Below are 27,867 nucleotides of genomic sequence, written 5' to 3' on the forward strand. Positions count from 1 at the left end.
TGGCAACACACCAGCTGAAAATTGCTCCTCTAGAGCCATCAAAGGAAGCCTCCCGGCAGCTAGAGAGGGAGGCCCAGGGGTCAGTTGGCTTCTGTCTCCAACTCCCCCCACGCATTTTCTGTGGCAGGAGAGGCCCATCCTCTTCCATGGGGCTGTATCCCTTCCAGGGAAACAGACTGGTCACAAGAGTCTAGGAACCTCATCCTCAGCAAGTCTCGGAAGATTGAGCTGAAAAGGGGGAATCTCCTGTCCCCACCCTTCTGCTCCCAATCGTCCCTTTTCACCAACAAGCCCTTTACTCCCTTTCCCACTTGCTGGTGTTGCAGCCTGCAGTGTGACACGCTGGGCCTTCCCTCCCAGCAGCTCAGACAGCCAGGCAGGTGTGGCCCACTTGGGAACCAGCCTTCCCAGCAAGGCACTGGGCTTCTGGGAAAATAAACTCGATTCCTCGCTCAAACCCATCTCAGCCAATTAGCACAATTAAGAAGTCTACATTGTTGTTTCAATTGACTTATTTTAATGTGTCCTTGCCCACTTCAGCTGCTGGCAGTGTCCAGTGTCCGTTCAAGAGAAGCTCCCTCCGTGGCCACACTGCCCACCTCAGGGAGTGCCTTGCACAGAACAGGCCACACCCAGAGTTGGCCTTCAGGGAACTGGCCCTCACCCGGCATGTAACATGATTCCTGGCACTTGATGCCCAGTGGTTTGCTCATTGAATGGAACTACCAGCATCTGGCTGCACCTCTGAAAGTCCCAAAGGCAGATGGGCCCTCTGTGGCCACCCAGGTATTCCTCCATTTGGCCAAAACTTTACTCAGCATCTTCTACATGCTAGGCACTGTGAAGTCCCCAAATAGAGAAGGTAACTTGTGCTTTTGAGAAGCTCCCAGCTCCTTGCCCCTGCTAGGGCTTTTCTGAAGGGGGGGGGGTGAGTAGAACCCTCTTCTCTCAGGCTCCGCTGGGGAATGGGTGTTGGCCTCATTCAGTGGCAAGCCCCGCCACCAGTCCTGAGCCAGGCCTCTGCCATCCTTCCTGCATCTGGGAACCACCCCTGTGGCCATGTGACACCCCTGAAATACCTCCTCCTAGAATACAGGACACGGACATCAGAAGACCTTGCTGTTCCTTAGTGACATGCCAAGAAAAGCAGAGGCACAGATTTCAATTGGTCCCAGTCCTTGCCTGCCCTGTCCTTCCCCACCTCCACATGCCCCTCTCCCACTCCAAACTGACTTCTCCTAGCATGATGAAAATGAACACAGGGAGGCCAGGAGTCACCATAAAAAGGCAGCTTGCTTTATTGTCATGATGCCAGTGGGGGGCAGGGATGGGCAGCCTGTCTGACTCCAATCTGAGGCTGAGGCCGAGGGGCTCTGGGGAAGCTTGAGGCAGCTCTCCGTAAATGCACCAGTTCCTGAGGGCTGCCCAGTGCACACCTGCAGAGTGGAGTGCGGACATCTTCTCCCCAGTCGGCCCAGCTGGCCAGGCACACCTCTGGTGGATCCATGCCGTCCCCTCAACTCCATGTGGTTCTTGTCACAAAGGCCTTTTGCTGTTACTCATAGGCTTTAGCTTCTGGACTCCTCATGTCTAAGCACGAGCCTCAGAAGAGAAGCCACACCCCACATGAAGTCAGGCACAGCCCTGGGCTCAGTTGTTTCTTCTTGGATGGATACCGCCCCCTCAGTCCCTCCAGTCTCAGCTCTCCCTCTTCAAGAGGTAGCCCCAGGGCGAGCCTCACAAGCCACGTCAGAGGCTCCTTGTCCCCACACCTCAGAGTGGAGGCCAGCAAGAAAGCTGCTTCCCATTCTTCCCTTCATTCCCATCCCTTCCCTCCCAACCAACCCTCCCTCTTACTCCACCCACCCACCCACTTCCTTCCCAGCCTTCACTAGGGGATTCCACCTTTGTCAGGCTGCCTGAAGGAGCTGCCAGTCCCCAGGGCAGGTGCACAAAACAGAAAAACAATTGGCAAGCACAGGAAGGGAGGAAAACCACAGAAATCAGGGTTGCCTTCGTCTATAAACAGCGGGTGCTCCCAGCAGGGGGAGAGAATGCTCATCTCGGAAGCTGGACATTCTCTTGTGCTTAGGACAATCCTCTTCACCTCCTTTTCGGCTCAACTTCCCTGTGCCCAAGTTCCCACACTGAGAGCGCTCTGGAGGGGTGTGCATGAGTGTGTGCACGTGTATGTGCCTGGGCTCGTGGGCTTGTATTGCATACACACATGCACACAACTGAAGGGGTGCCCCTGTTCCTCAGAGGTTTCTCTCTGGTTAACAGTCCTGTGCACACACACAAAGACAGGTACGCACACACCTGTGCACACACAGACACACACTAGATTCTAAGGGAGAGTACGGGGCAGGGTCCCTGGAGGCTCACTGAACCTGGGTTGGGGCAGAGGGCCAGCACCTGGAGTACAGCTGGCTCCCATCTGGGTGGCTCAGACGGTGGTAACCGAGAGCAGAGGGTTGTAGACCCGCTTGCCGTCAGCCGAGCGAGTGCCGTGGGCCAGCATCTCCTGGATGGTGATCCAGTTGTCTAGAATCTTCTTGTTCCGCTTCTTCATGGTTTTGCGGTGGCTCAAGGCAATGATGTTGAGCTCAGCCTTGCTGTCGCCATTCTGCTGTTCCCTCAGGCACTCCAGCCGGCTCTGCATCATGAACTCACGCCGCTTCCGCTGCTCCCGGGCCCGGATCAGGTGCTGCTTCCGCTCCTCTTTGCTCCAGTAGCGACCCATCTTCATCTCGCTCACTGCGTCATCATCAGTGGTCATGCCACTGCGCTCCTCTCGGATCTTCAGGGCCCGGGCTTTTAGAAGGCGATCACGCACAGGCCGCTTGGCCACATAGCGGGTTCCGTCACTGCGTACCTTGACCTTCCACTCCATGCGCGGTGCTCCGGTGGCTGTTGCCACTGCTCCGCCCACCCGAGAGCCACTAGCCAAACTCAAAGGGCCATGACCCAGATCCTCCAGGCCACGGGGCGGGGCCAACTGCACACAGCTGTTGTAGTGCTCGCTCTCCTGGCCCTGGCCTCGGTGGCGCCTAGAGAGGTAAGGGCTGCCCTCGGGGTACACACGCTCCAGGGTCACCCCCATCTTTGGGCTGCGGCGGACACGCTCCTCTGAGTGCTGTCTCCGGCCCACCTCGGGATCCCGGGAGAGGGATCGGAACTTGGCGGGGCCCCCCTGTGGAGGAGCTCCCTTGGGGTGGGTGGCAACAGGGGGGCCGGAGGGAGTCTGGTTTAAGTTGGAGTTGCCAGCAGCTGCCCGCCTCAGGGGGCTCTCCAGCAGGGGCTCGGTGAGCAGTGGGGTGCTGCGGCAGCTCTCCCCTGTGTTGTAGGCACTGGTGCTGTCCTTGTCAGACTTCTCAGGCAGCTCAGAGATGTCAGACAGCTCGTGCTTCTTGGGCTCGCTGGCTCCCAGCTCATAGAGGCTCTCGTCCTCCAGCAGCCAGGCCTTCATGCAGCGCTCCCGCAGCTGCTGCATCTTCTGCGCCCGCAGGATGTTGCGACACTTGAATTCCAGGTGCCGTAGCTCCTCCTCCAACATGGCCATCTCGTGGCCCAGACTCTCATTGCGGTTGACATCCAGGGCGCTGTTGCCACCAGAGGCCCGGGGGAAGAGGAGGCCCAACTGGTTGCCATTCTCCAGGTGGCACTTTATCTCCAGCAGCTCCCGGTAGCGCTCATACTCCTCGTCAGTGAGGCCAGGGACTTCACCACCCCCCAGTGCAGCCCCCTCGGCCAGCAGGGAGTCCATGCTGAAGTGGAAGTCCCGGCTCTGCAGGGCGTCCCCTTGCAGGCCAAACTTGCGCAGGGTCCCAGGCGTGTTGGTGGTGCTCAGGGGCTCATCGCCCAGCAGGTCGTGCTCAGAGCTCTCCTCATTGCGGGTGCTCTCGTCAGTCCGGCCCACCCCGCTGTCCAGCTCCTGGCTGTTGCTCAGGCCTGGGCCCACATCGGGGACCCCTTGCTCCTCTTCGTTCCCGAGCTGGGGTAGAAAGGTGAACCCCACACCTCAGTCTGGGTCCCACTAGTGGGGGCGCCACAGGATTGGGATCAGAAGGGCTTTGAGGCCTGGTGCACCTCCCACACACCCCCAGTCCCTCCTCCCTCTCCCTTCCTCCTTGCCCTCCCTACCACCTGCTCTTCCTCGCTCACCTTCTGGGCAGGGGGCGATTTCAACTTCCCACCACGCAGGTCCCCCTCATTCTCTGAGCCCAAGTTATCCAGGAAGTCATCCCGGTCACTGTCCTTCCATCGCTTTGCCAGCTGCAGAGACAGGCCCATGATGTCCCCACTGACTTAAGGACCTCCCCAGACACCCTTCCAGTTGCCTCAAGGTTCCATACCCAGCCTTCTGGTCTCAATGCAGTTAACAACCTAAGAGAGGGGGTGGTCCCAGCCCACTTGGCCATCATAGGTCAGAAGGGGAAACAGGCCCTGGGACACTGTCAGCCCTCTATGAGCCCAGGTTCTTGGCATGTCTGTACTCTTGTCACGGATCAGCAGATTCCAAGACAAAAAGCCCAACATGAGGGGACCCAGAACACCCTGCTGGACACACACACACACCTGGCTCTCAGGTCGGGCCACCAGCAGGGAGATGTTGGTGTTCTCCTCCTGGCTCAAGACGGCCACTGCCTCTTCCCGGTTCTGGACGTCCACACCATTTATCTGTGGCGGGCCAAGGAACAATCAAGAAGGCCCCCAGAGCTGGCTCTGGGGTGGGCCCTGGTTGAGCACCCCGGGCTACGACAGGCTCTCGAGCTTTGGCAGGATGGAAAGAAGTGGAAGGTGCCTTGGGAGGGGGCAGCCTGGCCGGTGCAAGAGCACGTGTGCTCGGAGAACAGCATGGAGGAGATATGACCACATCTGGGGGACGGAGCGGGAGGCTACAAGGTGCCAGGGCAGATCCCATGTGTACACAGGAGTCACCCAAGGCAGTCGTGCAGGAGAGATGAGACCCAGCCCCGATTTCAATCGCAACAGGATGCCTGGCACCAGGCCAAACTCTTAGCAGGACAGAGCAGGGATGGGCTAAGAAGAAGCGGTGTGACAGCTGGCACATTGGGGCCCGGGGTCAGGCCTGCCTATCCTGCTCACCTGGATGATTCGGTCTCCTTCTCGGATCCGGCCGTCTTTGGCTGCAATGCTGTTGGGATTCACCTGCAAGGCACACACATCCTGGGGACTTAGCACCTCCGCTAAAGTGCCTTTTCAGGAGGAAGGACCAGCCCCAAAGCAAACCAAAGGCTCCTTGCTTACTCCCTGTTCAGCTCAGACCAGCAGCTTCCAAGCTCCAGGAAGCAGGGACAGAACACTGGGCCTGGGGCTAGTCACCTCACCTCAGCACGAGCTGCTAAGTTGCTGACCAAAGTCTTCCAGTCCCGGCCTGCCAACCCCATGCCCACGCCCTGGCTGGCACTCCTACACTCCTGCATGGAAGTCTGTTTTTTTGTGTTTCAGAGGCTAGGCAAATGCAGCAAACTGGATACTTTCCCATACTTTGCCACACTGAAAAACGTCAGCAGTAGGATACTCAGACAGAGGTTAACTTGATCAGGACACTGCTAGAGTGTGGAGGGCACCAGGGGCGTCATCCTCCCTCCTGCAGACACAGACATCCACCAGACAGGTGGAGGAGAATGACCCCCATGGGTACCAGGAGGGCTGGCTGCAAGATGTGGGAGGCAGAATGTAGCCTGGCCGGGACATCATCCTGCCTCCCCCCTGCCCAGTGTCCCACCTGGGCCATGTGTGCTGGGCAGGCCTGTCAGGCTGGACATACAACAAAGCCATTGGCTGCCCTGGCCTCACTGACCAGCAGCCTTCCTGTGATGCTAAGCAGGCCCTATCCCTTGCACCTGGGTCCTTGCAGGCAGCCTGAGAGCCTTAGGCAGTGTACAGAGGCCAAGGAGTTGGGTGGAATGCCAGACCCTGCCTCAGCACCCACCACCGTGGCACCCATTCCCCTCACTGATGCAATACAGATGGGCAAAGTCCAGCTTTGAAGTCCCAGCACACAAGAAGACAGCATGGGGCTCTGCTGCCTTCTAGAAGACTCCACCCGTATCCCCACCTTCATACCTCTCCAACGTAGATGCCCAGGTCCTCCTCATCATCGGTGCGGTAGCAAACCATCAGGCCCAGCTTGTCCTGGTGGCTGGCTTTATACAGCTCCACCTCCTGCCACAAGAGGGGGTGAGGGAAGCAGAGGAAGAAAGCCCCAGAAATATGTGAGCAAGGACCCATGCTGCAGCGGTGGCAGCCGCGGCCCAGCCCTGCCCCCAGCAGCACTTCACCTGAGCTGAGCTTGCAGCCCCAGGTTTGGTGGATCTCTCTTACCATCCCAAAATGGCGCATGTGTTCAGTGGTCTTCCCTACCAGGACGTGCCCGAGACATACGAGACACACAGGACATACAGGGACACAGACATGTGCAGGACACAGACTCACTAACATAAACTGAGCGTAGGATCTCACCCGTGCCCTCCCCAATTCAGCCAGACTTGGCGGGTGAGCCTGAGTAACCAGCCACACATGGGGAAGGACCACCAAGGCCCAGCCACCTGGGAGGGCAGGAACCAGGCCTGTGCCGGGCTGCAGAGAGCTGTCCTGGGGCTGGCTCCCGACACTGGCTCCCGACACTGGCTGCAGGCCTTGCCCTGGCCACCCGGCTCACCTCATACTCCAGCTCGTCCATACGGTCTGCCTCCTGCGGGCCGCCCTCCATGAACTCCGCTGGGTCATAATACTCATGGTTGATTGGGGGGCTGCCCAGGAGAAGGTGGGGGTCAGGCTGGCCATCTGCTCCTCTCACGCCCTTGCCCAAGCCCCTGGGCTGGCCAGTCTCACTGCACTCAGCGTGGAGCCCTGCTCTGGCTACACCCGCAGGGAAGGCGGCCAGGCCACTTCTTCCAGAACCCCTTCCTTCTGAGCTATGTGCACAAACCAGGAATAGTTACTGAACGGGAGTATGCAGGGGTCCGCACTGAGGACACAGGCATGCCTAGCTCTGCCGCCCTACCCCACACTGTCCCCCGGCTCACATTCTTCAAACCATGCCAGCCAGCAGGGACTGACTTCTCCAAACTGTGTGCGGGTACCCTTCCCGCCCAGCACTGATCCCACTCATGCAATGCCCCCAGGAGTTGTCCAGGCCCCGGAGGACTGCCAAGGGGCAGAAAAGGACCCAGTCTACCTCCAATGGTGGCCCCTTTTGCCCCAAAGCTAAGCTTGGCTGCTGGTGGCCCTGAGCCTACCTCTCTGTGGAGGGGGTCCCGGGACCGCCTCCCTGCAGCCGGGGTTTAGGCTAGCAGAATGAGTCAGTGCTCACACAGTCATGAGCCACCAGGCTGGGATGAGAGGCCCTTCTTCCGAGCAGGCCAAAGAAAGAAGCTGAAGAGATGGAAGAAGTTCAGAGCAGGGAGAGGGATGGGACAGACAAGGATGCGAAAAGATTCAAGGGGTGATGCTTGTGAGGCAGAAGACGATGGGGCGGCAGAAGAGAGAGGATGAAGGAGGAGGAGCTGAGGACCTCAACCTTCCAGCAGCAAGGTCCCAGGATGGTCCTCCCTTGGCCCTGAGGGTAGATACAATGGGGATCCTGCAGGTCAGCCTCCCCTGGCCCCTTCCTCAGCTGGTGTCCAGCCTGAGGCTAGAGGCCTGGAGATTACTGAGCCCTTGGGTTCCACAGTCAACTCTGGAGGCCAGGAAGCCTGCTTCGTGCCTGAGAGGGCAAGCCCATTGGAGTCTCCCCGCCACACCCAGAGCTGCAGCACTGTAGCCCCTGGGTGGTGTGGGGATGGCTGCCGCTGGTGGCATGCCGTCTCTGGAGGCAGGGCCCGGGGCCCTCCTGAGGGCGACTCACAGCTCAGACAAGACGTACGGCTCCAGGATGACCATGGGTGGGGTGGGCGGACGCAGCTTGCCCAGCGCCATGATATGCTCGAAGGTGATGTCAGTCTGAGTGCCACTGTCCACCAGCTGCAGGTCGTGACAGGAGCTGTCCCCCCGGAGGCGGGGGCTGCGTCTCAGCACCTGGATCACCAGGGGCTCCTTGGAGGAGCGCAGGGCCTCCAGGGTTTGCTCCTGAGACAGCTTGGAGAGCTCCTTCCCGTTCACCTGTGGCAGAGACACGCTCCCATGAGAACCCACTGACCAGTACCCCAATCTGCTCAACCAAGAAATCTGCTCTCCGCCCTTGGCCCTGCTTACCCTTTGTGTCCTCATTCTCATTCACAGGCAAACTCTACTGCTTAGCCCTGTCCCTACACAGTGCTGTCTGTGGATTGCTAGGCCACACCCCAAGGGACTGGGGACTCTGCTGTCACACTAGAACATCCTTCAGCTCCCTCCGCCAGGAGCCATCCACTCTTCAGTCCCCCTCACTGCGGCCCTGCTTCTCCTTCAGGCAGCATTGAGGCCAGAGCTAGCATCTAAAATATTGCAGAGTCCCCCGCTTGGCAATAACTGGGCATCTGTTGTACGAGAGGAAGACCTGGACTCCTCTCCTGATGGGTGTCAATCAACAAGTGGGCTCAGGTGGGAGGGTCGGGAAGAAGAAGATGATGAGAAGGACAGAACCTAGACCTAGGTCCTCAAGGTAGTGCTGGACTCCCCAAAGAGAAAAAGGCCAATATGCACAGAGCCTCCTGGCATTACAAGGCAGTCTAAGGCCAAGGAAATAGCCCTTATACAACCACCGCTGTTTCTTAGGTGCCTGATGTGCCCAATTCTGACCCGACAATCTATTTGGCAGATGAAGAAACCAAGGCTCAGCAAGACGAAAGGGAGTCATGAGCCAGGCCAGCATGCACAGTGGCCGGGGGCGGGAGTGGGAGTGGGGGAGGAGGCCATATCAGGCTGGGGGTCAAAGAGAAGATGGGAAAAGCAGGCTGATACTGGCTGAAAGATGGAGGGCCTTCCAGGCAGAGATCCAGGGAAGCAGAGATCCAGGCTGGGGACACCCAGCTAGGGGCAGAAGGCTGGCCCCAGCCCAGCCCCTAATTTCTGCAGCAGTCTGTGTGCCTTGGGCTCTGGGATGGTCACTTTCCAACTAGTGAACCTGGCTGCACACAACTTCGAAGCCCTCCTTGGCAGGGCCGCAAAGACACTACTGACCAGACACATACAGCCAGAATTTGTCATGGGGCCAGTGAGGGAGTCAGGAAGCAGTTCCCGGAGAGGGGAGAATGGCAAGGTCTTCAGTTCACTCAGCAGCTTTGTGGAAGGGCTCTTCTGGGCCTGGGGAGGCCACGCACTAGCAATGATGCCCCAAATGACTACAGCGAGCAGGTAAGCACTAAAACAGACCTTCGGGGGCTGCTATGGAAGCACAGGACCAGCCTAGGAAGGCGGGTAAGGGAAGGCTCCCTGAGCAGGTGTCACCTGCCCACTTTAGGGGAAGGGAGAGGGGGCTAGAATGAGACAGGGAGGCTGGTTTGCAGGTAGAAGCAAAGTCCCTGACCGTCAGCACAGAGAGTGCAGGTACCAGGGACCCAGTACGCACCCATGGCCAGAGCTTCTGCAGGATGAGTGGCAAAGGAGTGCCCTTTTCTGCCTGCTATGCTGTTCCTGTCTTCTCATTCTCATACACAGCGCCACCTTCCTCCTGGATGTCTCAGGAGGTGGGAGTTCTTCATAAAGATGCCCAATCCAACTGCAAAATCATGTCTTCCCAGTTGCAGTGTCAGAGGCCAGTGCCTGGATATTGTTCCAGGAAGGCTGGCTGTCTTAGGAAAGCACAGGGAGTCCAGGGACCCCTGGCTGGCCACGACTCCTCTGAGTAATTCCCTTTCCGCTATGTGATTATATCCTTGTAGATAATGTCGGTTTTTGTCTCCCCTCTCTCCAAACATTTCATGGTCAGAAAAGATATGTTTTAATCAATTTTGTCTAATTATCAAAGAAATACAGGTTCACTACTTTAAAAAGATTTTATTTATTCACTTTTTGAGAGAAGGGAAGGGAGGAAGAAAGAGACGGAGAGAAACATCCATGTGTGGTTGCCTCTCACAGGCCCCCTACCAGGGACGTGGCCCACAACCCAGGTGTGTGCCCTGACTGGGAATCAAACTGGAACCTTTTGGATCGCGGAAAAGGACCATGGGCTGGTGCTCAATCCACTGAGCCACGCCAGCCAGGGCAGAAACACAGGTTCATTGTAGAACATTTGAAAAACATAAAAAACCATCATGTGCCTTCGGAGTTCAGAATTCCTGAGTTGCTGCAGAACAGGTGGAGGAGCCTCAGGAGCCACAGCATCTCAGGCCTGGTGGGAGGCAACATGGAGCTGGGGGTTCAGTGAATGAGGGGGCTCAGTTGGGGACCTGGGAGAAGCCCCCCTCCTTTCTATATGTAGTAGGGGCTGGGGGAGTATGGGAGGTGGGTACCCATGTAAGGTGTGGCTGTATGGATGGGAGTGGAGCAGAGGGTATGTGAGTGGGGATTGGTGGGGGTGGGAATAGGAGCATGGGGAAGCAGTGGGGATGTGGGTGGGGTTTTGGCTGAGGTATAGTAGGTATGTGGGTTGAGTGTGTTCAGGGGTTGTGTTTATGGATTGAGTGGGTGTGGTGGTGGTCTGAGTAGGGGTGTAAGTGGGGTGTGGGAGTCTGGGTGTGAATGGATTGTGCGGGTGAGGGGTAGGGCTTAGTGGCTGTAGGGGTGCGTATATGACCCTGTGTTGAACCTACTTCTCCAGAAGGTCTTCTCTCTTCCCCTGCCAACCCCCACCACCTTCCGACTCAGCCCTAAGTGTCAGCCTGTGGCATTATCCTCCTTTTCTCCATCCTAAGGTTTTGGCAAATTATTCATCTGCATGGTAGGGGGCACCTGGGGCAGGGCTCTATATCACCTTACTGCAGCGCTGCCGTTCTTTCCCGCCCCCTCACACCCCCCTTCTTTCTGCAGGCCAGGCACCAGAGCACTAGGAGCGGGTGTTCTTGCACCTACTCCTGACTTGCTGCCCCCTCCTGTCACGTACACCCACTCCAGGCCAGGTGCCCAAGCACATCCATCCCACTCAAAGAACCACACTCACTGATAAACAGACAGGCTGAGGCTCTGCTCAAGCACCTGTGCATCGGGAGCCATGAAAGGCCCAGCGAACACCAGGGAGAACACTGACATGCCAGGCTAAACCCTGGCAGACCTAACATGTGGGTGAGGTTTCACAGCCAGGGACTTGATTTTCATCGGGCTCTGGGAGGCTCACCAAATACACTCGCACCACACTTTGGTTTCCGACCTGGGAGGGCCCACCAGGAGGTTAAAGGCTCTTGATGGGCGTGGGGAGGCCCAAGGTAGGCCAGAGTGGACAAGGAGTCCTCAGGTCATCCTCAAGTCAAAGGGGCCCACCCAGCCTGCCCAGGAGCTCCTGGGCAAGGTGGCCCTCAGCTCTGCTTTCATTTCTCTCACCCAAGGACACCTGCTCCTCTTGCTCTGGTCCACAGAAAGGACACCAGAGGGAAGGGACCTGGCTACTTAGAGCCAACAGGAGTCCACAGTTAGGGTCATGTCCCATGTGGACCCAGGGTGATCAGCTTCGCCAGATGCCCTTCCAGTTCAGGAACAGCCATACTTGCTGGATGAGCCCATTGTCAGAAAACTCACGACATCAAGTACCAACCTGCCTCTTTGGGAACAATCCAGAAGAAACCCACTTTGTCTTTCAACACTTCACATACCTGAAAAGCCCAGTTGAACATCCATGTACCTCCTTCTCCCCAGTTCCCAAGGGCTCTTGTCTTCTCTAGCACTCAGTGGGCCATGCCAGCCTTAGCTCAACTACCCTTCGGCGGCAGTGCTACTGGTCTCAGTGTGTTTGCCTTGCCTGAGACTCCACGCTCTCTACTTGGGGCCTCTCTGCACTCAGCTCTTTTACCTGTTGCTGGGATGGGCGCCAAGTGGGTTGGCCCGTGGGCCACAGCTCCGACCCAATCCCAGCTGAGCTACAAGTCACTTCACTCCCACCAGGAAGAGGGGACTTGAGCCTTAGAGGCACCCCTTTGCCCAAATGTGGCCCAGGCGACCCTCACACTGTGCTTTCAGCCAGCCTGGTTCCTGTTTATACATACACCAAGAGAGCAGTCACTGCCCAGTTGCCACAGGTCCCAAGAGCAGAAGCCACCTCCAGGCCCCATGGCACTCAGCGTCCCTCATCCTGGCTGACCCAGTCCCTGATCATACAGTCAGCGCGGATCTTACCCCAGAGTGTAAAATAGTTATGTTTCTGAAGGAATTTGTGAGTAATTATAAAGTTTGAAAATATTCATCATACCCTCTGATCCAGCGAATTTGCTCTAAATAGATCCTAAAATGATGATAAATATTATGCAAATTACAAGGATGTTAAAAGCAGCTTTATTTTTTACTGTGGTAAAACACAGCTAACACAAAATTGACCGTCTTAACCATCTTAAAATGTACAATTCAGTGGCATTTTGCATATTCACATCGTGCAACCACAGCCGCTATCTCATTCCTGTCCATCTGGACGTGGCAGGTATCTGACTTGTCTGGCATCTTCCCTTAGCAAGTTTTCTAGGTCCACCCGTATTGCAGCATCAGTACTTCACTCCTTTGAAGGCTAAATAATATTCCATTGTATTCCATAATACAGGGTCAGGCACAAATAACACCCCTTTTTTCTTACAAAATCATAAGCATGTAATTCTGTAACATAACCATGTCACACTCAAGCCCACCATATGCCACGTTAGCTGACATGTTCAAACTGCTGTCCATCTCGCGCGAGACGTTCACGAACCCTACCGACCACACTGAAGCCGGCGTTACTCCCGCCGGACCCCGTGTGCCGTTGTAGACACAGACCGCGCTTTGTTTCTCCATTCAACTGGGGATGGACATTTGGGCTGTTTCTACCTTTTGGACACCGAACCGTGCTGCTAGGAGTACTCCTGCACAAGTCCCTGACTTCGTGTTTGCGCCCGTTTTCAAAGTTTTTGGGTGTATACCGAGCAGCAGAATCACTGGACTGTACGGTCATTCTATGTTTAATTCATTAAGGTACCGCCGTCCTTTTTAATGCCAAAACCTTTACAACAGTCTTGACTGTAAGTGTCTACCACAGTATTCTAATAACCAGCCTGTTTATTTAAGATAAAAAGTGACACGTGAACGCCCTGACTGGTGTGGCTCTGTGGATTGGGCATCATCCTGCAAACGGAAAGGTTGCGGGTTTGATTTCCACTCAGGGCACATGCCTGGGTTTGCGGGTTTGGTCCCTGTTTGGTTGGGGCGCGTGCGAGAGGCAACCAATCGATGTTTCTCTCCCGCATCCATATTTCTCTCCCTCTTTCTCCCTCCCTCCCCCTCTCTAAAAATAAATAAATAAAGTATTTAAAATAACACATGAACCATGATGATTACCATATGAAATGTTTATGGGAAAAGGCTTGGAAAGAATAAATAAAAGTATTGTGCAAGGGAAATGGAAACCTGAGATTTCTGGGAATGTGGGTCTCAGCAAGTAGTAGGCAGCCTAGGCCGGGTGGAAGCAATACTTATGTGACTTTTCTCTTTTGTTCTTTATAGCATTTTCTCCAGTGAACATTACTTTTATAATCACAGAGAAAATATACAAAAACACTGTAGCCTGTGATCTGGGCTGAGGTTTTCTCAGTCTCCCCGCAGACCATGGAAGGTGGCTGTTCGCACCCCTGGCTCCTGGCTCTGGCCCCCTGAGTGCCAATTATAGGAGAGCTGTGACCACGACCTCACATCAGACTTCCCATCTACACTTGATCTAAGAAGGCACAGGAGGCCCTAATTCTCCCTCCACTGCCTTCAGCTTCCTGCCCAAAAGGAAGAGACAGATCCCAGGAGCCTGGAGTCCTAAAGAGGATGAAGTAGTGGGGGATGGGGTGGAGGGGGAGAGCCTTGGCCTGTGGGCTCCAGGTGGGGGAAGGGCCTTCACTCCAGGACCTCCTGCCTTGAAGGTGAGGATGATGAATCACAGCCACCTGCCCCTTAGGGGAGGTGACCAAGAAGATCCTATACCCACCCCAGGAGCACTGGGAAGCTGGTTTTGGAAGAATGGGGAAGGGCCTGGCCACACACCCTCCAAACCCCCCATCTTCCCCATCCCCCATCGTCCCCACCCTCCATCCTCCCCATTCACCCCAACACCCCATGCCACTCCCACTGTCTGCCTCTAGGAGGGCATTTGCAGAAATGATTCTGTGGGTGGCCAAGGTGTGGGCCATGATCTCCCCAGCCCAGGGCCTGAGCAGAAGAGGACACTAGACTTATCAGGATGATCAGTTTTTAAATTTTGCAAATGTCTAATAACTATGTTACACATCTGAAACTAATATGTATGTCAACTGTCATTGAAAATTCATTAACTTTTTTTAAAAAAGGAGGACACCCTGGCCAGGTAGTTCAGTTGGTTAGAGCACTGTCCGATACACCAAGGATGTGGGTCCCATTCCCGGTCAGGGCACATGAAGTAATCAACCAATGAATAAATGAGGGAAACAACAAATTGATGTTTCTCCCCCTCTCTCCAAAATCAATTTAAAATTTTTAAATAAAACATATTTTTAAAAAGGAAGACAGGAGGCCCCAGGGTGGGAGGGGACACTGACCCCCTAGTTGCTGGGTCTGCCTTCAGAAGGAGCCCATGCCCACCTCCTACCCCAATGCCCACCCCAGGCACTCAATGCAAGCCAGGCCCCTATGGTATGACGTCCCTAACAAGAGCTTGGTGACCAAGGTGACCAGCCAGAAAGCAGGGTGAGGGTCCGAGGGGTTGGGAGAGGGGACAAGACACAGCTGGGGCAGGTGCTTAGCCCAAGCCAAGCTACAAAGAAGGATCTGGAGGGAGTCGCAGTGGCTGTGGGAGGACCTTTCTAACAATCACGGGTGTTGGAGGTGGGTAAGGAAAGTGAGGGGCCCCAGCAGGTGGACCATCAGAGACTGTACTGCAAACACGGAGTCTGGGCACCTGCGCCACTGCCTGCTGCTCTGTGCTCTGGGAGCAGCCCTGGAGGACCCAGCTCTCATCACCAGGGGGTTGAGCACAAGAGGCACCTGAGTTCACCTGAATGCTGATGGGGCAGATTCAGAAGAGGAAAAATTCATAATGCTAGAGAATGAGGAAAAGAGAAAAAGCCTCGGAGACAGTGGAGGTAGGCAAGAGGAACACGGGGCAGAAGAGACACCAGTGGCAGGTGAAGAAGACATGGGAGTAAGGAGGGGACACAGGGACAAATGAGAGCAACACAGGGAGCGCAGCGGGTCTGCTGAGATTGGGCAGGGGCCGGGTACAGGTGAGGGCAGCTGCTGGGGCTGCTCTCCCTACCCAGGGAGGGCCTCGGGCCCTGGCAGCGGCCAGCAGCCTGTGGCAGAGGGCGGGGCCCTTGGGCGCACTCGCGCAGGCCCCCTCCCAGCCCAGAGCCTTAGACAAAGAGTCTGTGTGTCTCTCCCCTGTCTGTCCCCCTCCCGTCCCTGTCCCTGTCCCTGTCCCTGTCCCTGTCCCTGTCCCTCTCTCTCTCTCTCCCCCTCCCGTCCCTCTCCCCTCTCCCTCCCTCTCTCTCTCTTTCTCTCCGTCTGTCTCTCTCTCTCTCCCTTGTCCCTCTCCCCCCCTCTCTCCCCGGTCTCTCTCTCTTTCCCTCTCCCTCTCTCTCCCTCTTTCCCTCTCTCTCTCTCCCCTCCTCCCGTCCCTCTCTCTCTCCCTCCCTCCCCCATTTCTCTCTCTCTTCTCTGGTCTGTTTCTCCGTCTCTCTCTCCCTCCCATCTCTGTCTTTTTCTCCACTCCACCCCCTCTCTCCCCATACTTCCCAAATGCTCTGATGCAGAATCTGGACATGTGAGGAGGAGGGAGGGGGAGGCTGAGAAAAAGAGCCCAGGCGTGCCTTTCTCCATGTCCAGGCAGGGACACCATGGGGGACACCATGGGAAACCCCGGGAAGGCCCTTTCACTCCTGGTAAGGCCTCAGGGAGGTAGTTAACTACCTAATTGCTAGGGACTCCCACAGCCACTACATTATGACTGAACTAACCCCACTCTGAGGATTAGGAAACAGACTAGGAGAGAACAGAAACCAGAAGTTACCCTCTTGTCCTGGAGCAGGGAGTTCTGATCAACCAGCCGGCTCTCAGCTCTGCAGTCAGGAGTGTCCAGGGGACACTTTGGACGCAGCTGTGTCTCTGGCTTCCCCTGTCCAGAGAAGTTATTATGGGGACCTCTAAACCGACCGAGGATTGGTGAAGAAAGAAGCCCAGAGAAGGGTTGCCTGAGCCAAAGATTCTCTGTGCTCCTGTCTTTTCAGTGGCCCAACCGAAGTCCTCATTCATGTCTTAACAACTCTGGATTTTGAAAATTGTCAATCCGCAGGAACACTGGAACACCTGGCAGCAGACATCTGCATTCCCTTCACCCGGATCGCCCCAGAGTGCACATTCTGCCGCCCCATCCCTCCTTTCTACAAATACAAATACATTTCGCTTCGGACAGCAAGACGCTGACAGGAACGCTGCTGCTGCTGTTCCCGTTCCCGTTCCCCGAGGGCAACTACAACACCCTTCAAATGCTCATGGATTTAGCACTGATACAGTCACGTGCACATCTCTCCAACTATACCACTAATGCCCTTATCACTTTTTTCCCATCCAGGATCCAATCAAGAACCACACACATCACATTTGATTGTTATATCTCTAGTGTCCTGTAACCTACAACAATTCATCCACTTTTTAAGCTTTCATGACATTGACCTCTTAGAAGAGTTCAAGGCAGCTGCCTTGTAGAATGTCCCAGAGACTGGATTTGCCCTCATGAGATTCAGCTTAAGCACTCTGACAAGTTGCCATTAGCTTCTCCTTCCCCACCTCTCAGCAGGACGCTCCGGGGCCAGGTTGTCCCACTGCTGGGAAGGCCTGCAGGGGTTGGGCATGTAGTCAAGGCGGAGATTGCCAGGTCTCTCAGTGGCACAAAAAAAAAATTGCACCTTCCCTTTCTAATTCATAAGGAATTTGGAGTAATACCCTGAGAGCTTGTAAATATCCTGCTCCCCAACAACCTTTATCTAATGGTTTTACCATCCAAGGATGATTCCTGCCCGAATAAAGCACACAGGTGGCTACAAAATGCCTTAATTTGTAAGAATTCTAGCAAGGACGCAGCAGTACACTCCATCATGTGACTAGCCCAGCGAATGGTGTGCCCCCACAGTTGAGGTTGCTTGGACAAGCCATACCACCCACCCCATAACACCCCAAGACCTTTCTGCCCAGGGGCAATAGCAAGAAAAGGAAGCATGAGAAGCCTTCATCTGCAAGGTCTTTTTAGTAGTCTGGAGGTCGTGTGGCTGGGGTGGGGGGGCGCCTATGTGAGTTGCCTGTATATCGGTAAGGCTGAGAGTGATGGGAAAGGAGGGTCAGTCACTACATGTGGCACGTAAGAAGACATTATGTCCTTTGGGACATACCTTGAGCAGTGACCCTTGGAAATCGATTCAATGGGTCTGAGGTGAGGCCTCACTTCTTACTGGTAATAAACTCACATCCTAAGTGATGTTGATGTGATGTGGGGCTTCATTGATTTAACCCAAGTTCCTACCTGAGGTTCTTACTACTCAGCATGTAGTCCAAGGACCAGCAGAATAGACATTGTCTGGCAGCTTGTGAGAAATGCAGAATCGCAGACCGCACCCTGGACCTGCTCAATCAGATCCTATATTTTAATGAGGGCCCAGGTTGGAATCAGCTGTCCCAGAGCGCCCCCTTGAGTAACCAGGGGCACATGCACACACCTGAACAGGGTTCAGGCACCAAGCAAGTGTGCTTCATAATGTCTCTCCTCATTCCTCAGCCCTCCCCCTCCCTCCCCAAACCTGCTAAGTAGGTGGGAGGTGCCCACCATGGTGGGCTGAAATCTGGCCCAACTGCCCTGCTCCCAGCCTTCCCCAGGGTGGGGGCAGGCCTCTATCGGGAACCTCTGAAGTCCTGCTTGGAGAGAGCAGCAAGGAAGGAGGGATGGCCCACACTGCCTGGGTGAAAAAGCAAAGCAGTCCCTGAGGTCATCCTCAAGTGTGCTCACAGCTTCCCAGACCCTGCGGACAACTGAAAGCCTCCTCCCACCCACCTCTGGACTGGATTCGGAGGAGGCAGATTGCACTAGGAAGAGGGGAGGTGCCTGTGATACCTTCACCCTAACCCCAAGCCCCAGCTTCTCAGTCTTTCTTCCTGAGCAAAAGGACCAAATCTGTTCATTTCTTTTACAGTAGAGGAACCCTCAGAAGAATACTGGACATTCCTCTGTCACTGGACGTTTACGGTGACACATCCACGAGTAAGGCCTTCTCCACCCAATGTCAACATCTCAACAACTGACCTAATGGCTTGATGGCAGTAACTCCACTCAAATGAGATCCCAGGGGACCCAGTGCCAAAGATACTGATTTTGCCAAGACAATGACCCCAGGAGGCAGGCACTCTTCGCTCCCATTTACAAGGTGAGGAAACAGGCACCGAGCAAGTGAACCATTCAGCATCAACACACCACACTGCCTTAACTGGCAGGGACCTGAGCCAGAAGGAAGCCCCACTCGGCCTCACTAGGACCCGTGCCAGGCTAAATGCTCTCACCTTTCTGTCTTTTGGGGGTGTATGCGTGCACATATATTTCTTGGTTTTAAAGTTGTAGTGAATGCCCTGGCTGGTGTGGCTCAGTGGACTGAGCGCCGGCCTGTGAACCAGGGGGTCATCGGTTGATTCCCGGTCGGGGCACATGCCTGGGTTGCGGGCCAGATGCCCGGTGGAGGGTGCGTGAGAGGCAACCACACATCGATGTTTCTCTCCCTCTCTTTCTCCCTCCCTTCCCCTCTCTCTAAAAATAATAAAATAAAATCTTTAAAAAAATAAAGTTATAGTGAGGTATAACTGCCATACAATCACCTGCACATACGTAGAGCATACAATTAAGTTTTGAATGTGTATATATATATACACACATATATATGTGTGGAACCATCACCACAATCAAGATAGTGACCATTTCCATCGTCGCCAAATGTCGTCATGCCCCTTTGACTTCCCTCCCTTCCAACCATCCATGCAAATGCCACTCTTCTTTCCGTCACTATAGATTAATTTGCACTTCTAGTACTTTCTATCGATGGCTCAGGCGGTCCTCGGAAATGAGGTAAGGAAGGGCGGTTTAAAATTCTGGGCCAATGGCAAGGCGTGGGGAGCCACTGCCCATCATGGCTACTGGAACTGAGTGCCCAGTGATTTGCGGGGCGCCTACTCCATGCACAAGCGCCGCACCAAAGCCCTGCTTCCAGAAAGCCCCACTCAAGCAGAAGGAGCCTGTCGGGTGCGGAGAGGTGCAACGCATGGAAGGTAAAGAGGTCTCAGGGACAGAGGGGGAGGCATGGGCCCTCCCACCGTGCTCTCATCAGCGTTCCCCTCAAGTTGTAACAAGGCCCCAGGCGAGGGGATCTGCGGTGTTCCAAACTGGATTTCTAGCACACAGGAAGGTGGCTGACACAGTAGGAGTTCAGCAAGTAGGTGCTAGGGGAAAGAGCACTTGGGAGACTACCGAAGGTCTGGAGAGGTGTCCTCTGACCTCTCCTGATGTGGACAGAGGGGAGAAGACAGGTGGTTGACTCCCTCATCCTAAAGGCTGATAGAAAAGCTGAGAGGGCTGGGCCCTGCGGGGAAGGGGTGAAGTGGGCTGGAGGTGTTTCCTTTGTCACATGGGCCTCATATGTGCCAGGCCTGCCAGCCAGGCAGCACATGGTGGCGTCAGAGAACGGGTACCAAAATCAGGAAGACTGCAGCGACAAGGGGGAAAGGCAGGCAAAGAGAAGCTCAAGACACTGGAGTGTGATTAGATCCACCAGAGAGAAGGGCACAGGCCCAGCAAGCAGAGGCACATGGAAAGCATTTTGTGCCTTGATGCTAGATGGTGCTAGGTGATGCTGCTTCCTCCTTTTCCACCCTTTGCAACCTGACTCGTTCTGATTCCTGGCTCAACATGCATACCCCCCAACTCAGAGTCCTTTACAGATCTCTCAAGCTCACCCCCTCCACCCCACTGCCCCCAGCACTCGTCCTTGCAGTACATGACTGGGATAAGAAATTGGGCCCTGGCTGGTGCGGCTCAGTGGACTGAGTGCCGGCCTGCAAACCGAGAGGTGACCGGTTAGATTTCCAGTCAGGGTACATGACTGGGTTGCAGGCCAGGTCCCCACTTGGGGGCGCACGAGAGGCAACCTATTGATGTATCTCTCCCTCTTTCTCCCTCCCATTCTCTGTAAAAATAAAAACAAAACAAAATCTAAAAAAAAAAAAAAGAAACTGGGCTGGAGTACTGACATGCTGCATTTAAAGTACTGTGATAGGACTTCTCCAAAGAGACCTTACAGGCAAGAAGGGGCTGGCAAGAAGTATTCCAAGTCATGAAAGGCAAGGGCCTACATCCAAGATTGTTCTATCCAGCAAAGCTATCATTTAGAATGGAAGGGCAGATAAACTGCTTCCCAGATAAGGTCAAGTTAAAGGAGTTCATCATCATCAAGCCCTTACTATATGAAATGTTAAAGGGATTTACCTAAGAAAAAGAAGATAAAAAATATGAACAGTAAAAATGACAGCAAACTCACAGTTATTAACAACCACACCTAAAACAAAACAAAAGCAAACTAAGCAAACAACTAGAACAGGAACAGAACCACAGAAATGGAGATCACATGAAGGGTTATCAATAGGGGAATGGGAGGGGGAGAGAGGGGGAAAGGTACAGAGAATAAGTAGCATAAATGGTAGGTAGAAAATAGACAGGGGGACGGTAAGAATAGTGTAGGAAATGTAGAAGCCAAAGAACTTACAAGTATGACCCATGGACATGAACTATAGGGGGGGAATGTGGGAGGGAGGGGGTGGGCAGGATGGAGTGGAGGGAAGGGGGGGAATGGGACAACTGTAATAGCATAATCAATAAAATATATTAAAAAATAAAAATAAAAATAAAGTACTGTGATAGACCACATCAGTAGAATAAAGAGCTAAAGTCACATGAACAGCCAAAGGAAAGGCATTTGACAAATTTAACAACCCTTCATGATGAGAACAGTCTAAGAATAGAAGGTAACTTAACCTGATAAGGAGCATCTATGAAAAACCCACAGCCAACCTCATACTCAGGCTTGAAAGAAAGACTGGAAGCTTTCCCTTAGATCAGGAACAAAGAAAAGATGCCCACTTCTATTCACCATTGTACTGGAGGTTCTGACCAAAGTAAACAGGCAAGAAACAGAAATAAAAGACATTCAAATTGGAAAGAAAATAAAACTCTCTCTATTAGCCCATGACATGATCCCATATACAGAAAACCCTGAAGAACCCACTAAAAACTACGAAAGCTAATAAATGAAGTTTAGTGAGGCCGCAGGACAGAAGGTCAATGTACGAACAGCAGCTGTATTTCCATACAATGGCAATGAGAAAAATGAAAAAGAAATTGAGAAAACAATTCCACTTAAAATAGCATCATAAAGAATAAAACACGCAGGAATAAATTTAAGAAAAGTGCAGAACATCAGTGAAGGAAATTGAAGGCCCAAATGTAAGGACATCCCATGTTCACGGGTAATAAATAAACACGCCCCCAAATTGATCTACAAATTCAATGCAATGCAATTGCCACAAAATTGCAGCTGGCTTCTTTTCAGAAATTGACAAGCTGATCCTGAGACTCCTATGAAAACTCAGGGAACCCGGAGTTAGCCAAAGAAGTCTTCAAGAGTACAAAGCTGGAGGACTCACACTTGCTGATTTCAAAATTTACTTAACAAACTACACTAAAAGCAGGTGGTACTGGCATAAAGATAGAAATTTCTCCACAAGATCCGCAAATGACCAAGAGCGCATGAAAAGATGCTCAACATCATTAGGCATCAGGAAAATGCAAATCAAAACCACAATGAGCTACCACCTCACACACAGTAGGATGGTTGTTATCGAAAACATGTGTTGCCCTGGTTAGTGTGGCTCAGTGGATTGAGTGACAGCCTGTGAATCAAAAGGTTGCTGGTTCAATTCCCAGTCAGGGTACGTGCCTGGGTCGCAGGCCAGGTTCCTGGTGGGGGTTAGCGCATGAGAGGCAACCACACATTGATGTTTCTCTCCCTCTCTTTCTCTGTCCCTTCCCTCCCGTCTAAAAATAAATATTTTTTTTAAAAAAAGAAAGAAAACATGTGTTGGGCCGTAGCCCATGTGGCTCAGTTGGATGTTCCGTAAACCCAAAGGCCTGGGGATTGATTCCCTGTTAGGGCACAGCCCTAGGTTGTGGGTTAGGGGTTCCCAGTGGGCACATTTGATGTTCCTCTCTCACATAGATGTTTGTTTCCCCTCTCTCTCTCCCTCCCTTCCCCTCTTCTCTAAAAATCAATAAAGCATGTCCTTGGGTGGGGATAAAAAATAAGCTAATTAATTAATTAATTAATTTAAAAACATGAGGTGGAGCCCGGCTGGGTGATTGGAACATCATTGGGTACACAAAATGTTTGTGGGTTTGATCCCCGGTTGAGGCGCAAATGGGAGGCAATGGATTGATTTCTCTCTGTCTCTCTATCAAATCAATAAACATATCCTTGAGTGAGGATTTAAAAAATGTGTTCGGGAGCAGGTGAAGAAATTGGAACCCTCTTACACTGCTGGTGGGAATGTAAAATGGTTAAGCCCCAGTGAAAACATCAAGCAGAATTACCATATGATCCAGCAATTCCATTTCTGGGTATATCTCCAATAAAACTGAAAGTAGGGACTCAAACAGATATTTGTACACCCACAGCAGCGTGATTCACAATAGCCAAAAGGTGGAAACACAAATGGTCACTAACAGATGAATGCATAAATATGATGTGGTGTAGTCATACAGGGGAATATTACTCGGCAATAAAAAAGATTTAGTACTAGTACATGCTATAACATGGATGAACTTGAAAACAGGATAAATGAAGAAGCCAGGCACAAAGGGTCACAAATCATATTGTTCCATTTAGAAATGCCTGGACAGTTACCTACGAAGGAGTTCCCATAAGACTGTCAGCTGATTCCTCAAAAGAAACCTTGCAGGCAAGAAGGGGCTGGAAAGAAGTATTCCAAGTCATGAAAGGCAAGGACCTACATCCAAGATGACTCTATCCAGCAGAGCTATCATTTAGAATGGAAGGGCAGATAAAGTGCTTCTCAGATAAAGTCAAGTTAAAGAAGTTCATCATCACCAAGCCCTTATTATATGAAATGTTAAAGGGAGTTATCTAAGAAAAAGAAGATCAAAAGTATGAACAGTAAAATGACAGCAAACTCACAACTATCAACAACTGAACCTAAAAAGAACAAAAACAAATGAACTAAGCAAACTATAACAGGAACAGGTTCACAGAAATAGCGATCACATGGAGGGTTATCAGTGGGGGAGGGGGGGAAGAATCAGGGAAAAGGTACAGGGAATAAGAAAATTAAATGGCAGGTACAAGATAGACGGGATGTTAAGAATAGTATAAGAACTGGAGAAGCCAAAGAACTTATATGTACGACCCATGGATATGAACTAAGGGGGCGAGGGGTGAAGCAGATGGGAGGGGAGGTACCAAGGCAGAGGGGAAAAAGGGGGGGGATGGGACAGCTGTAATAGCATAATCAATAAAATATATATTTTTTAAAAAAGAAATGCCTGGAAAAGGCAAATCCACAAAGACAGAAAGTAAATCGGTGGGTGCCAGGGGCTCAGAGGTATGGGGGAAATGGGTACAGGGTTTCTTTTTAAGGTGACAGAAGTATTCTGGAATTAGATAGTGGTGGTACTTGTACAACTCCCTGATTATACTAAAAACTTCTGAATTGTACTCTTTAAGGGTATGCAAATTACATCTCAAGCTGTAGGGGGTTTTTTAAAGATTTTATTTATTTTTAGAGAGAGGGGAAGGGAGGGAGAAAGAGAGGGAGAGAAGCATCAATGTGTGGTTGCCTCTTGCACACCCCCAACTGGGAACCCAGCCCACAACCCAGGCATGTGCCCTGACTGGGAATCAAACCGGTAACCCTTTGGTTTGCAGGCTGGCGCTCAATCCACTGAGCCACACCAGCCAGGGCTGGGGGTTTTTAAGTGCCTGTGAGTCATCAGGCAAAATAGGCCTGGAACTCAAGGCTAGGAGACTCGGAAGTTCCTTAACCTGGGGGTCAGAAAACACTGGAAGTCTAGGAAGAGGCTCCAGGGAGCCCTTATACAGGAAGTTACATGGCAAGTGATATGAGTGGAAATGTGCATTTCTCTGGGCTGCATTGTGTCTCGGTGGGGTCCCATACACTAGTAAGGTGCAGGGGTCACAGACAGGTATGGAGGAGACAAGAAGTGCCACTGAGGCTGGGGGAACACCAGTGTTTTAAGGATCAGTGTTTTGGCGCCAGGCAAGGGGTCCAGGAAACTGGCTGTTCTTTTGAGACAAAAGCTTCCTTCTTTGACAATGGGTTACGGGGGAAAGTTCTCCCTTCCTATGCCAGGGACTTCAGCCCTCAGAAACAGGGTCAACTGAAATAGCTAACGGTTTTCTCTGCTTTTCGGATTTTAAAAATGCAATCCTCTTTTGTCTTCCCGTAATTTTAAAAGATGGTTACTTTTTTTCAGATGATGATGATGATGATGATGATTATTATTATTATTATTATTAAGGGAGAAAGAAACATCTTTGTGTGAGAGACATGGATCGGTTGCCTCTTGCACGCGCATCAACCACCGGGGCCGCCGCACCCAGGCATGTGTCCCAACCAGGAATCGAACCACAAACTTTCACCCCATGGGACGCCCAACCAACTCATCCTTGCAAGCCAGGGCGGATAGTTCCTCTTTTAAAACTGCATTCAGTCTCCCCTTCTGTCCAAACTTCTGCAGGAGCTTTAAAAGGGAGCTGCGTTCCCAGGAACTGGTCAGGGGATGGCTGCAGCCCAGATGGGGGAAACAGCAGGGGGCGGCTGGCCTTTGGAGAGCCTGCCGCGCCTCCTCCACGCCTACTTGCCCAGGCCTTGGGGCTCTCTCAAGGAGGAAAGCCTGGTCAGGGAATTTTGATTCAAGCCCTCTGCACACGTGGAAACCCCTGAAGGCAGTCCCAGCCCAACCTGTGGCGTTTCCTCCCACTGCCATGGGGAGCCCCAAAGGGTTACCGCATTGTCACTTCCCAACCACGGCACATTTCAGACCTGTAGTGCAGGGCAGGTTGCCCTCCGATTTTCACACATCCCCATGAGGCCCGGCCTGAAATGAAGTACTACATCAATGCCTTGCCGGCAAAGTCCAGAGCCCACCGCTTTGGAACCGCTTGCCTTCTGATGAAATGATTCCAAGAAAGGAAGTAATGAAGATGGGATTCCTCGGCCTCATCAACCAACCAGCGCAGCCCACCTCCGTAAGGCAGTTCGGGTGCCCATCACAGGGATTCCACGGGACTACCTCTCGGTCCCAACCAGGATCACTCCTGAATCCAATTCCACAAGAAGGCAAAAGCCAGGAATGGGGGGGCGGGAGGCGGGGAGCACGAAAAGCAGAGGGTTCGCGAGCCCCGGAGACCTGCGGGGAGAGAGCGGAGGAGTGCCGCCAGGCCAGGGCAAGTTTACCCCTCCTGCCCGCACCGTGCCCCACTTTACGGTGGCCAGAGAAACTAGACTCCCAGCACAAACGCTGGGCTTCCCCGGCATCCCCAAACCCCTGATGCACTGATTCTTCCTCCTCCCCCTGGCTCCACTGATGCCTGTAAGGGTGCCCCCTATTCTTCTAAGGAGACCCCATTCCCCCAGCCAACACCTCTCCAGCCTGCACTTGCACCCCTGTCCTGACCAATGAACACGGAGTTAAAGTGCATACCTGTCTGCGCCGGGTCTGCCCCAGGGTCTCGACTCCCTCTGACCTTGAACTCCCTCCACTTAGCCCTGGAGGCGTCTCAGGCCACACCTTCTGGGACATTTCTCTAGACAGCTCTTAGAGCGCACACAGAAAGTACACACACGCGGGGCCGCAGAAGCCTCCGCGCACATACAGACGGGGCACAGGCACGCACTCACGAAATAACTGCACGTACAGGCAAGGAAGCCCAGCTCCCAGCCCCGGGGCTGGAGCCCCAGTCGGAGCGGGCAGCCGGGTATCTCCTCTTCCTTCCAGCCACGCACTGCGCGGTCCACGCCCCCGAGGCCCAGCGGGAGAGAGAGCAGGCCGGGCACCGCTGCCCGCGGACGGCCCTCCCCACTGAACCCGGAGGCGGCCACTCACCCGAAGTACCCAAGGCTGGGGAGGCCACCGTTTGATCAGGGCCGGAGCGGAGAGTGCCAGCCCGGGCCGGGCATCGGCGAGACCCTGGGGTGCCCATGCACTCCTGCGCCCTTGTCCCGCAGGGACCTAGATTTGGCCTCCCCAGCGCCGCAGGCGCTCGCCTTCCAGCGCTGCCCGGGGTCCAGCAAAGCAAGCGTGTGCAGCGTGCAGAGGCCGTTCCTTTGCAACCTCCACGCCGAACCGGCGCCCGCAGCATCGCGCCTCTCAGGTCCCAAGCGCGCCGGACTCGGACCGAGCTCAACTTCCTGACCTGGTCCGATCTGAACCCAGGGCTCGCGTCCCAATCTACTCCTAGCGCCCAGAGGATGCATCCCGCACCCCCATCCCCACGCAGTCCACCCCCATCTGTGACTGGTTCCCCCGGAGTGCCAACACCCAGCAGCTGCAGAAATTGAGGGTAAGGATGGCTCCCTACCTCTTCCTCTAGAACCCCCCAGCCCTTCCACATCTGCGGCCCCGACTACACCAGGCCCTACTCCCGGGCCGTCTTTCTCCCCAGGTGGCGCCCACGCCCCCCCAACCCCAGCGGCCCAACCACCCTACCTGAAGCATTACTTTGTATTGCTCCTCCGGTTTCTGGACCACGCACATATTACATCCCATGGTGCTGGCCGGCGAGGGAAGAGGGCGGAAACGGATAAATGCCTTTCACTGGTCCTTGCGCGGGACCTCGGGTCCCGGGTCAGGTCCCGGAGCCATACCCTAGAGCAGGGGGCGGGCCGCCTAGCGGGGAAGGGGGGCACGCCCCCAAAGGGGGGGCAGCTCCACGCCCCTCGGGTTAACTCTTAGCTGGCAGGGGCCAGGCGCGGGCATGCTCCCTAGCACCCGGCCAGGAAAAAAAGGGAAGCGGGGGATGGGCAGGCGCGCCGGGCGTTGCTTGGCTACTACCCCCCAGGATGCGCGGGGGCGCGCCGGGCCTCCGGGGGCGTCAGGGGCCGTGGGCCGCGCGCCTCCCCGCCCGCGGGGTCCGCCGCTGCCGCTGCCGCTGCCGCCTCCGGCTCCCGCCCATGGCCGCTGGCCCCGGGAGCCCGGCCCTTGCGCTCAGCGCCGCGGCCCGGCCCGCCGACTGGTGGGCGGCGGCGCGGCGGCGGCCCCCGCTCGCGGCCAGGCCTGCGCCCGCGCTCCCGCCACGCCCGGCCGCGCTCCCGGCGATCCCGGCGCCCGTTCTCCGGCCCCTAGCTGGCCCTGCAGTCTCTAGCTCCCGCCCGGGACGACGGACACGAGCGCGCGCCCGCGGCGGCGGCGGGGGTGGGGCGCGGGGACGGGGCGCACGCGCGCAGGGGAGGGGAGTGGGGCTGGGTGGGAGCTTGAGCGGCGGGAGGCCGCGGGAGCCGGCGCGGGAAGCCGGGGGTGGGGCCTGGACTCGAGTGTTGAAGTAGGTTGGGGGTGTCTCTGGCTCCGCGCCACCCCCGGCGTCGGGCCGCGGGGCGCCCAGGGCAGGAGGTGCGGCCCGAGCCGTACCGACACGGGAGACAGAAATCCTGTTTAGAAGAGCGCCTCCCGGGACC

The 27,867-nt window shown here is 54.4% G+C and overlaps 1 protein-coding gene across 9 annotated transcripts; it reads right to left on the reverse strand.

The window, feature by feature from the left end:
- Positions 1–1,879: 1,879 nt before the first annotated feature.
- PDZD4 (PDZ domain containing 4) lies at positions 1,880–27,582 on the reverse strand. Of its 9 annotated transcripts, none has more exons than XM_053917549.1 (9): positions 26,915–27,582; positions 16,088–16,192; positions 7,877–8,130; positions 6,689–6,944; positions 6,094–6,192; positions 5,110–5,172; positions 4,579–4,680; positions 4,165–4,275; positions 1,880–3,994 (listed from the first exon to the last, which is right to left on the reverse strand). In XM_053917549.1, exons 1-9 carry the CDS (start codon positions 26,960–26,962, stop codon positions 2,447–2,449), a joined length of 2,586 nt encoding a protein of 861 aa, XP_053773524.1. In that variant the 5' UTR covers positions 26,963–27,582; the 3' UTR covers positions 1,880–2,446. The 9 variants fall into 9 exon arrangements, with proteins under 9 accessions (XP_053773524.1, XP_053773529.1, XP_053773525.1 ...); XM_053917554.1 differs by having other exon boundaries at positions 6,689–6,779; positions 7,895–8,130; positions 26,903–27,582; XM_053917550.1 differs by having other exon boundaries at positions 7,895–8,130; positions 26,903–27,582.
- Between the last annotated feature and the right edge of the window lie 285 nt (positions 27,583–27,867).

The sequence above is a fragment of the Desmodus rotundus genome, chromosome X, assembly GCF_022682495.2.
Source record: "Desmodus rotundus isolate HL8 chromosome X, HLdesRot8A.1, whole genome shotgun sequence".
NCBI lineage: Eukaryota > Metazoa > Chordata > Mammalia > Chiroptera > Phyllostomidae > Desmodus > Desmodus rotundus.